The 12,483-nt window shown below is 43.5% G+C and overlaps 1 protein-coding gene across 1 annotated transcript in view; it reads right to left on the bottom strand.

Moving 5' to 3' along the window:
• Positions 1-12,483, bottom strand: part of RNF150 (ring finger protein 150) — a 261,433-nt gene that overhangs the window by 47,124 nt on the left and 201,826 nt on the right. The window contains exon 5 of the mRNA XM_080796182.1: positions 3,642-3,738. Within this exon, the coding sequence (XP_080652308.1) occupies positions 3,642-3,738 (97 nt within the window). The remainder of the gene's footprint in view (positions 1-3,641; positions 3,739-12,483) is intronic.

The raw sequence follows: 12,483 nt of genomic DNA on the forward strand, positions 1-12,483 counted from the left end.
TGGCTTAGGTATAATATTTAATAGACCACAATTTACAGAAACTCACAGTTTATGTCCACCCTAAGTAGTTCATCAAATAGATATTTTGAAAAGAAACCCAATTTATAGACCTCTAAGAGAAATTACAGTCATATGTTTAGCAGAGATGTCAAATACCATCTGCGAGTGAATATGGTATAGGTCTTCAGATGCAGGTGAGCATGAGGAAACTCCTCAAATAAATCTCTAAACAGTCAGGAACTTGGGAATACCCCAGCTACATGGAATTTCTATTTAATAACTATTATCCTATTCATGTCAGGACAAGAGTGATTGGGGAAGGTTTTTGCTGGGATACGAATGGCCTGGGTGTCACAGTACCTTGTAGGAGGACTCACTGAGACCTCTGTTCTGTCGTCTACAAAGACATACCTAGACCTGACAGGAGAGAAAGGAACATGAAGCACTGTTGTGTAGATAAAGGGGTGAAAACACTTCAGACAAGAAAGGGCCCCCTGGGGGCGCCTGGGTGGCTCAGTGGGTTAAGCCTCTGCCTTTGGCTCAGGTCATGATTTCAGGGTCCTGGGATTGAGCCCTGCACTGGGCTCTCTGCTCAGCAGGGAGGCTGCTCTCTGCCTACTTGTGATCTCTGTCTAATAAATAAATTAAATCTTAAAAAGAAAAAAGAAAAGAAAGGGCCCTCTACCCCTTTACAGTCAGTATTTTATTTCTCTCTCTCTCTCTTAAAGGTTTATTTATTTATTTGAGAGAGAGAGAGATTGTGCAAGCAAGGGAGAGGCAGAAAGAGAGGGAGAATCCCAAGCAGAACTCACGATGCAGGGCTCGATCTCACAACCCTGAGATCATGACCTGAGCTGAAATCAAGAGTAGGATGCGTAACTCACTGTGCCACCCAGGTGCCCCAGTATTTTGTTTCTCTAGGCAAAATGTAATAAAGACAGATACCCACTGTAACGGGAACTTCATAATTGGCAAGCTTTCGTTCTTTAGCTCATTTGAGAGATATCCACTTACAAAATGAAAATGTCCCCAGGTTCCAGCTTTCAATTTACATGGATTTGCCTTATAGCACAGGTGCGTACAAGGATACTCAGTTAAAGACAACCAAAACCAAAAACGATCCCAAAAAACCCCTTACCACCTGTAACTGGACAACTCAGTTGACCAAGATGACCACTGAGGCGTTGGTGAGCAGGCACTGTTCAAAGGAGGACCAGACTGAATTTCATAAATATGATTCTGTGACCAACAGCCTTCAGACTCTGAAGGGCAATGAGACCTCAAGACATGTATTGATCAACTTGGCACATGAAAGGGCTACAGAGATAAGAACCAACAGGCACTAACTGTTAGAGATTGACAAGCTCTTGTCAATTTTCCTGAAGAATGGAATGAATATAAGCAATTTAGAAAACTTATGAAACAGTCTCAGTAAGCAGCATACAAAGGGTTTCAGTTAGCTATAGGAAGTATTTACTAATTGAGAAGGCTGTGAGCTTGTCCAGTGACAGGGGAAGTTAAACGAATGCAATAAAACATCATCTTTTTGGAGTTTAAGCATGGTGCTGCTACCCAGGGGCGAAGTATGGAGTGGAACAACATCCCAAATTCCTCCCAGATCCTGACTTCAGTGTCATCCTCTAGGAAAAAAACAGAAAAGTCTTAGAGAGGCGAGAGAGTAGCCAGATGCCTTGGTCCTTCCTGAGAAGTAGCTCACAGGCTTTCTTCTTCCCAGAGTATGTTCTGTTCTCTGGGTCGAGCTCAGATACATGTCATGTTCCTGTCCAGCTCCTTGGTAAAATCCAAAAGATGCTACCCATGTTTATTTTTCTTGAAGTCCAGTGTGCTAAGTAAAATCCCATCCTCCATACTTGGTCAGCATGGAACCATGAACAACAACAACAAAAAACAAACTCCTAAAAGCGAAAATGTTATTAATTTTGGAAATAAGCCCAAAGGCCACTGAATACGTCTATTTTAAAAACAGTATCTGTATTCTCCTTCTCAAGTACCTTCTGGAGAAGTCCTACCACCTCTGGCAAAGTCTGAAGTCAAACGCTATTTAGTACAAAACTTAACTACCAGGAGTGGTTTGGTTTCATCGTCCCGACCAAGACGCACTGGGATTGACATTCAGGAGCTTCGAGAATATCCTGAGGAATAGGAACTGGGTCAGATAATGTGACTCTCTACCTTTCATTGTTAAGTATTCTACAGATGTTGGAGACTAAAGACACACACACACATGCAAGCACACACGTATATACATTTCCCGGCTCCCCCGTATGACTCTGCTGCAGCCAGCAAGGTGAGAAGTGCAAACCCTGAGTTCAATTTTCTAAGCTCCCAATGTCTGGTAGAGAGGTTGGGTGCTTGGTAATACTTCACGTCCGCTGTAATTGACTTTCACCTTGAACGCATTATGCATTTACAACTCTGGTCTGAAAATTTAATGCATTGGCTTTCCAAATCTAGCTCAAAGCCACAGTCACATGAGTTGATTTGCGTTTGGTGTACCAGCCATGAAAAACAGCACACAGCTGGCATGGACGCAGCTGCTACTGGGTAGAAAATTCAGCCAATGCCTGACCTCCGAGTCTTTAGGTGTGCCCTCTCCAACAGAGCCACTCTGATAGTCCTAGGATAATTAGCCCTTTGGCATTAAAGGGATCCTTTGATATCTGATCCTTTCTTCTTCAGTGCTATCTTGGGACCCTTAACATTCTCTTTATTCTCTGCCATTAGTGGTGAGAAGTGACAAGAGAGAGGCTGCAGCAGAGCAGAGGGGATGGGGAGGAGGTTGGCCTCTGTATCCTGTTTGTCTAGCTGCTTTTAGACAGTGCCAGTGTGTTTTTCACATCTCTGCGCAGCCCTTGGATTTGGTGGCCTGGCTTGCTTCCTGCCCTCACCGCAGCAGCTGGTGTCTCACCAGCCACCAGCTGTGGCTTTGCTTGAATACGGTCCTGGGAAAGTCCTTCCCCGGAGCAGCGAGCCAGCCAGCTGGTGGGGTTCTCCTTGCGCTGGGGGAGAGACTACATTTTATAAACACATAACTGAGGGCACAAATGGGACGGCAGTGCTAGAATAAAGGGGTGCTGGCTCTGCCTTCCTGTTCACTCAAGGTCTCTGCAGAGACCTGAGTTGAGCAGAGGCTCTGGGCCAGGTTCCCAGTGGCTGGCTTTCCCTCCCCTCGTTCAGAAGAGTTCCTTTCCCAGGAAAGGTAGGCACTTCAGACTTTTCCAGAGAAGGGCAGCCTCAGAAAGTTGGCATGTAGAAGCCCTTGCAGACAATGCCGTGAGTAACGCCACAGGAGGCGAGCACTGGGCACCAGGACCGTCCCGCCTCTGCTGGGTCCTGCCTGCGCTCACACCCTGGAGCCCAGGGGAGAAGCCTACGAGCTGCAGAAGCAGCATCTCGAGTCACAGGCGGGGATGTGGTGAGAGGGTTGTGATCTCCGACTGAGAGAAAGTGAGAGGAGAGATGTTTTCAGACATGGGCGTTCTCTTGGGGGGCTCATCAGATGACACCCCCCGCTGTGCCGAGGCGGGGTCAGAGAAAATCCGGGTGTGTGGTTTTCTCCCTGCTTTGGGGGTAATGCAGAAAGACACACATCACGATGCTGTAGGCTGGGCTGTGCTTACCGGGATCCCTAGGGCTTTAAGAATGTTCATCTTGCACATGGGACAGGTGCGATGGTCTAGAAGCCAGGGGTCAACACAGGACTTGTGGAAAAGATGCCTGCAATGAGAACCATACATCTTAGAGTGGCGGCAACTGCAGAGACGACCTAGTCCACCACAGCCCAGAGACTTGTCCAAGGTCACTCGACCGCTCAGAGGCAGAGCCGAGACTCAAACCTCCATCTCCTAGCTCCATGGGCCAGGTTGCTGCCTCTCAAACCGGGTGCTGATACAGTCAGACTTTGTCTGGATCCCAGGACTGTCCTCTGGGATTCACAACTGAGTCTTCCAAGTTTCAGAAAATGTAGAGAATGGAGACACAGAGAGATTTTGCTCTTTCTCAGTAGGAAGAAGGCTTAGCGGGAAAGAATGGACGAGGGGAGGCCTGCCCTGACCTTTGAGGATAGACCTCGAGAGAGAGAGAGAGAGAGAGAGAGAGATTACTTGCAACTAAATCCGAAGTTTCTTTTTTCACAGTCAGAAGACAACTGCAAAATAAAGGCTTGTTTCCATTAATATTTGGGCTGTCACACAGAAGGGCAGCAGAGCTCCTGGAAGCATTTCGTAACACAGATGACATTTTACATTGTGACGGCTGCTGGCTGCCGAAGCAGAAGCCAGGGTGCACTGTCCTGTACCCTTGACTGTTTGTACAGCTGACGCGCTCATCGCCCCTGCAACGCCCATGCTCCAGGCCTGTGAGCCTTCCCTGTGTACCAGCAGAAGTGGGGCGCTCAGGAGGGGCAAGAGGGGGGCCTCCTAACTGACCTTTCACTCAACTTGGCTCTCCAGGGGCCCAAGAGATCATCAGGGACTTCTCGAGTCAGAAGCTTCTCTTCTCACTCGCAAGACTCCGGGCCACTGGCAGAAGCAGACAGAACTTCCTGCCTGGGGCAAGAAGAGAGGGGACGGTCTGCCCCAACTATGAGGGTTTCGCAGGACATTCCGTCCACCCTGACCTCATCCTCGGTGCAGCACTATTCCCGGAATATGTTTACTCTCTCTCTCACCTTCGTCTTCTTCCTTTCTAACAGTTCTAACCGTTTTCTTTGTGTCAGAGGGCTTTCTGCTCAGATGTTCCAAAGGGACCCCTACACAAGGGGAGAGGGTGGGGAGGGCCAGCTTTTAAATGGAAATTGAGAAGAAACCCACGTGCTGAGGCTGGGGTTGGTGGTAGGCAGGATAGGATTAGGTCGGGGATTAGAACAGGAGAGTAGCAACTTGAATGTAACATCATGTTCCCAGATGATCGCTTGGAAAGCCTGCGGATTTATTCCTTGGTAGATACGTATCATACTCATTTGTTCCTCTATCCATCCGTTCACCCAATAAGTAATAAACGCCAAGGATCGTGCTCAACTCTGGGAATGAGCATGGTGGCGATCTGGCTCCTTTCCCTTCAGGAGTGTAACAGGAGGAGCAGACGCTAATAAAATAATAGAAATAAACTACTTAATGACGACCGTGCTAAGTGTCACATTAGAAGAACATGGAGTTTGGGGAGGCTTCTAACTGGGAGATCTATCCTGTTGGGGTACTAAGGGAAGACCTTCCCCATGAAGATCCAAAGCCAAAGCACTTGAGGGCTACATGGACACTATCTGCATGAAAGGGAGGGAGAAGAAGGAGGGTGTTCTAGGCAGAGCGATCGACTGGCACGAGAGCCCTGAGCTGGGCGCTGGAAGGAGTGAGGGAGGGACTGAAGAGGGATGAAGCCACCCTTCTCCACCCTCCGCCGCCAACAGCAGTACGGACCTCCCCATGTTCAGGCTCTGCTCTCGGGAAACAAGTTCTGAATTTCAACTTGCTCACCAACTGGCGTTCCTTTGGGGAAAAAAGCAGAACATCATGATCCTTCTGACTGTTCCGGGGAGCCAGCCTCTCTGCGTCCCCCGCACACGTGCTGGTGTCAGAACGACTGGAGGGCCGGTCACTAGTAGCTGTCTGATCTTCAGTAAGTCTCTTACCATCCCCAAGCTGCAGGTACCCCCTCTGTAAGCTGGAGATACAGCTACTCGGGCAGAGATGTCTTCCTAGAGTCTCCAACCCACAAAAGCTGACTCCTGAACACCTTGAGTCATTCCTCTCTGTGAACTTGTCATTCTGACATCTCTGTGATGCTCAGTTTTGTGGGTCAACTTGGCAAGGCTCTAGTGCCCAGTCATTCAGTGAAACCCTAATCTAGGGGAATGTCATAGATCTAGTTAACACCTACAATTGGTTGACTTTAAATAAAGGAGATTATCCCAAATAGTCTAGGTGGGCCTTATCCAATCAGTTAAAGGCCAGAAGAACAAAACTGAGGTTTCCTGAGGAAGCAGAAATTCTGCCTCCAGTTGGCAGTGTCAGATCCTGCTCGAGTTTCTAAACTGTAGGCCTGCCCTACAGATTCCTGACTTGTCAGCCCTATGATCATGTAAGCCAATTTCTGGAAAAATCAATGCCTTGAAAACTCTCTCTATATATACCTATGATATGTAATATAGTGAGATACAGTGGGATTCTTTGGAGAACACTGACCAGTACATCTTCCAATGAGAATATAAGGTCCATGAGAGCAAAATCTTCATTTGCCTAACTCACTATTGTATTCCCAGCACCTAGAATAGTTCCTGGCACAAAGGTGATACTCAAGAAATACTTGCTATATGGATGGATACTTATCCAGAGACCTGGTCCCCCTCACCGCCTACGCACGATCATCAAGCCACATGGCCTCCCTCGAGCAAAATCTCTTCCACACGCCTGGCTTCACGTCTATTCTCAATGCTTCTCCCTCACTCCTCATCTTGTTGATGGTCTTTATCATTAAAATAACATTGCCACTACTCTCCATGCCACCAGCTTTTCCTGTTCTTTTCATCCCACTCATCCTTGCCAGATTTATCTTCCTAAAATACAGCACTAGCTGCGTCACCCGTTTGTTCCGTTCTGTTCTATGCTAGGAGCTGGGTACAAAGACAAGGTCCCTCCACCCGTGTAGGAGCCCAGGGCTTCGACGGGTCCCTGTGAACGGCAACAGAAAGGCCACTGCAAAGCCACACCCCTGGAGCCACTGCTTTCTGGCTCTTTGGTCTCGGGCAAGTCTTAATATCCCCAAGACTCAGCTGCTCGCCTGTGACATTTTCTTCAAAGTATGGAGGAGTTTGCAAGTGAATGAGTCCGCGTGTGTGCTCGCATGTGAGTGAGAGAGAGAGTGTGTGTGTGTGTGTGTGTTGGGGTAGGCAGTAAGTAATGACCACAAAGCTGAAAACGTAACTCCAGGCCCTCCTCAATTGTAAGCTACTGTTAACCTTATTGATAGCACTGTACTGCACCTTGTTTTTAGATACAATGTTATTACTCTGATCGCTACTCTTTAGAATATACTTTTAACATTTTATTTTATTTATTTATTTTTTAAAGATTATATTTATTTACTTGACAGAGAAAGGTCACAAGTAGGCAGAGAGGCAGGAAGATTGAGAGAGAGAGAGAGAGAGAGAGAGAGAGAGAGAGAAGCAGGCTCCCCGCTGAGCAAAGAGCCTGATGCGGGGCTCGATTCCAGGACCCTGAGATCATGACCTGAGCTGAAGGCAGCAGCTTAACCCACTGAGCCACCCAGGTGCCGCTAGAATATACTTTTAACATTTTAACTAGTAAAGGCGAATTTTAAAAAATCAGAGGGAGAGCTAGGGCAAAAACTACGAGTGCTCAAGTGACATGTAGAGCGATCATGCTGACTATTAACTAACATTCATTTATTTCTAGCACCATATTTCTTGTGTGGACCATCAACTATGAAGACTGTATCTTTATAACTGGGATTGCAAAAACCATTTTCCCCCCAAGTGGAAAGAAAAATAAAAGTTACCAGGCTAAACAAATAAACAAAGAGGTAGGGAAAGAGTCCAGCCTTTAGTGAGAAATACCAATGGTTGAGTAAACGTCTCTACCACAAAGTCAATGTCAACTCATCCTGTTTGTATGATTCACAGTACAGCACTGTTCCTTCCCATTTATTTAAAAATTTTTTTTAAAGTTTTATTTATTTGACAGACAGAGATCACATGTAGGCAGAGAGGCAGGCAGAGAGAAAGGGTGAAGCAGGCTCCCTGCCCAGCAGAGAGCCCGATGCGGGGCTCGATCCCAGGACCCTGAGATCATGACCTGAGCCGAAGGCAGAGGCTTACCCCACTGAGCCACCCAGACGCCTGGCTTCCCATGTTTTTAACAAAGGCTGAGTGAGAAAGTCCATACTGAAGAACAGTGGGACAAGATATTCTATCTTGTAACAATCCTGGCAAGCTGGAAATACAACAGAGGATCAACCAAAACTCTGCTCCCTCTTTAGTCATCAGTGGGAAGAAAACGTTTAAGAAAAAGTTCTTCAAACACCTGACAAAAGATGATGCCGACAACTGCATAACGAGGCTGAGCTGATTATGAGTAATAAGTTCTCACTTTTCTTTTTTTTAGCAGTAATGACCCCGTTAAGCTCGTTTCCCCATTATTAATTCTTGTTTCCCGTTGTCCTTTTGCCTCTATGTGTGACACTCTCTCCAATTAAATGGCCTTTTTTTTTTTCTCTCCACCTGGATGAAGAATGGAGCCCTTCTGTCCTTTCTATCTCATTCGTTTTTGTAAGCTTCATCAGACCCTGTCACCCTGACATTGACATTAAAATTCCATGGCTTTTCTTTTAGCACCAATACAAGCTGTTGCACTCCCTTCAGCGAAATGGTTATCAAAGAACATGAATCACTCGGGGACCCAGGCAACATTAACTATTTAGACGGAATACATACAGTGCTTCTCTGGGTAGTCAGGATACTTCTTCATAGCCTCAGAATCTTACTTGTAAAGTTGTCAATGAAGTCAGAGTTTCTAAATGGATAACACTAATTTAATTAAATTAATAAATATCTACTGGTTACTGAATGCCTCCTATGCAAAAGGCATGTTATATAAATGAGTAACGCATAACAGCCCTATGAGGTAGAAATTATTATTCCCATTTTATGGAGAAATAAGCTGAAGCTCATTGAAGTAAGTTCAGTCATCCAAAGAGTGAGGAAGCTGTCGAGCTAGGGCTCAAACTCAGTCTTACAGTCAGTGGTTTTACCTAATTCTGCACTCCACCACCCTCCTTCCCCTACTGAATGTCATGGGTGGGGGTTGGGAGGGTGAGGGTGGGGGGAGGTGGAAGAATTCAAATTGTTATTCTTCCCCAGTGAATTTTTGTGATTCAGCTCTAAGGAGACAGTATCTTAGCTACAGGGGTTGGGATTCAGGCAAAACCAAAGGGAAAAGTGACCTGACTTAAGTGTGTTCACTTGGCTACAGAAGGAAAAAGCTATCAAACAATGGCCTCATCAGAACTACACTTAGATATTAGTGTGCCTGATTTATTTGGGAAGAGGATAACATTGGCCTCTAAATGCTCTGTACTCCCCCATTCTCCACTGCCCAGCAGATCTGGTAAATGATGAGCTGGCAAGCTCTATGACCTTCCCACAAGATTTTTGTATTTGAATTATGAAGTACCAGAGAAAGTTGTACCCAACTTTTTTTCAGGGCTCTTCTTGATATGGTCTGGTCTCCCTTGCTTGCTTTAGGTTTCTAAAATACAAACATGATATCACTCTGGAGATGTGAAATGCTTCAGGACACTCCCCCCCCACCCCCCACGCCCCGGCACAAAGTCAAGATGCATGAACACAGAGCACACAGAAGGCTCACCCGACCCAGCACTTGTCACATCTTCTGTTATGGCCCCACATTTACCCCACAATTTCACCATAACTCTGGAATGCCCTTCTCATTTTTCCCCCTCTGGTGTGTCAAATCTTGCTCACATTTCAAGTCATAGCTCAGATATCCTTTCTCTTCTCTGAACATCCCAATCCTTTTCTCGAAACTCTGCCAAGGAGAGTTAGTTTCTTGTCCTTTGCCCTATTGTGTTTTCCTACCTATGTTGCAGTAGCTGAGTATGTGTCTGAATTTCAGAGTTTGACCATGACTCCTTAGCTTTGTGACCTTGAGTAAGTGATTTAACTTGGCTGAGGCTCAGTTTTCTCTTTCGGTTTTTATGACAATATCCTTTAATTGGTGTAACAACCCTCCAAAGTGATGGTTTATGATAATCCTTCAGAGGGCTGTTATTATAATCAAAGGACAAATGACATAAAGAAGAACACAAAGTTAGTAGACCAAAGGAAATAACAGAGATTAGAGCCGAAATAAATGAAATAGATACTAAAAGGACAATAAAGAAGATATATGAAATTAAGAGCTCATCTTTGAAAAGATAAACAAAATTGACAAGTCTTTAGCTGCAATCGCTAAGAAAAAGAGGGAGAGGACTAAAATCAGAAATGAAAGAAATGTTACAGCTGATACCACAGAAATACAAAGGCTCGTAAGAAACCACTATGAATAATTTCATGCCAAAAAATTGGGCAAAGTAGAAGACACAGATGCATTTCCAGAAACATACAAATTACAAGAGTGAATAATGATGAAGTAGGAAATCTGAACAGATCGATGACTAGTAAAGAGATTGAATCACTAAAAAAAAAACTTCCCCCAAAATAAAAGTCCAGGACCAGATGGTTTCACTGGTGCAATGTACCAAACATTCAAAGTAAAAGTAATACCAATCCTTCTCAAACTCTGCCAAAAAATAGAAGAGGAGGGAACTCTCTCACACTCATTTTATAAGGCCAGAACTTCCCCGACACCAAAACCAAAAAAGGACACCACAAACACAAAACAAGAATTATTTATATATATATATATATATATATATATATATATATATATATATATATAAAACATACATACCAATACAGACATACATCCATACATACCAATAACTCTGATGAACATAGATGCCAAAATCCTCAACTAAATATCAGAAAAGCAAATTCAACAGTACATTAAAGGGCTCATACACCATGATCAAGTGGGATTTATTCCAAGGATGCAAGGATGGTTCAACATCCACAAATCCTCAATGTTATACCACGTTATCAAAACGAAGGATAAAAATCTTATGATCATCTCAATGGCTGCAGAAAAAGCATCTGACAAAATTCAACATCCATTTAGGATAAAAACTCTCAACAAAAAAGGTATAAAGGGTAAGTACCTCAAATAATAAAGACCATATATGACAAACCCACAATGTTAGCTATCGAAAGCTGACTCAACAGTGAAAAGCTGATAGATTTTCCTCTAAGATCAGGAAAAAGGCAAGGATGCCCACTCTTGCCACGTTTATTTAACACAGTATTAAAGTCCTAGACAGAACAATTAGCAAGAAAAATAATGGCATCAAAACTGGAAAGGAAGGCATAAAACTGTCACTATTTGCAGATGACATGATATTATATATAGAAAATCCTAAAGACTCTATCAAAAACTGTTAAGAATAAATGAATTCACTGAACTTGCAGGAGACACAAAATCAGCACGCAAAAATCAGCTGCATTTCTATATACTAATAGTGAACTGTTAGAAAGAGAAATTAAGAAAACAATCCTATTTATAACTGCATCCAAAAAATACCTAGGAATAAATTTAACCAAGGAGGTGAATGACCTGTACACTGAAAATTATAAGACATAGATGACAGCAACTAAAGGCACAAATAAATGGAATGATATTCTGTGCTCAAAGATAGGAAAAAATCAATATTGTTGAAAATTCATACTACCCAAAGCAATCTACAGATTCAATACAATCCCTAGCAAAATTCCAGTATCAATTTTCAAAGAGAAGGACAAATAATCCCCAAATTTATATGGATCCACACACACAAAACCCCAAAGGGCCAAAGCAATCTTGAAAAAGAACAAAGCTGGGAGCATAAGGCTTTCTGATTTCAGATTGTATTACAAAGCTGTAATAATTGAAACAGTATGGTATTGGCATAAAAACAGACACATATAGATCAGTGGAACAAAACAGTGAGCCCAGATATAAACCCATGCAGATATGGTCAATTAATTTATGACAAAGAAGTGAAGAATATACAATGGGGAAAGCCCAGTCTCTGTGATAAATGGTGCTGGGAAAATTGGACAGCCAAAGAATGAAAAGTATACCCTTATCTTATACCATACACAAAAATTAACTCATGGACTAAAGACTTAAACATAAGACCTGAAACCATAAACCCCTAGAAGAAAACACAGGCACTAAGCTCTCTGACATAGGGCTTGGCAAGTTTTTTTTGAATCTGACAACAAAGGCAAAAGCAACACAAGCAAAAATAAACAAGCAAGAAAAAATAAATAAGTGACATAACATCAAACTAAAAAAAGCTTCTGCAGAACAAGGGAAACCTCAACAAAATAAAAAAGCAATCTACTGAATGGGAGAAGATATTTGCAAGTCACATATCTGATAAAGGACTAATATCCAAAATATACAAAGAATGCATACAGCTTGACAGCAAAACATAATCTAATTAAAACATGGGCTGAAGATCTGAATAGATATTTTTCTAAAGAAGACACAGAGATGCCCAACAACTACATGAAAGGATGCTCAGTATCACTGATCATTAGAGATATCCCGATTGAAACCACAGTGAGATATCACCTCACACCTGTTAAGATGGCTTTTTAAAAAAATACAAGACATAGTAAGTGTTGGAGAGGATGTAGAGAAAAGGGAACCAGCATACACTGTCGGAGGGAATGCAAACTTCTGCAGCTAGTGTGGAAACCAATACGGAGGTTCCTCAAAAGATTAAAAATAGGACTACTGTATAATCTAACAATTCCACTCCTGGGTATTTATCTGAAGAAAATGA

Source organism: Martes martes (genome assembly GCF_963455335.1).
Source record: "Martes martes genome assembly, chromosome: 2".
NCBI lineage: Eukaryota > Metazoa > Chordata > Mammalia > Carnivora > Mustelidae > Martes > Martes martes.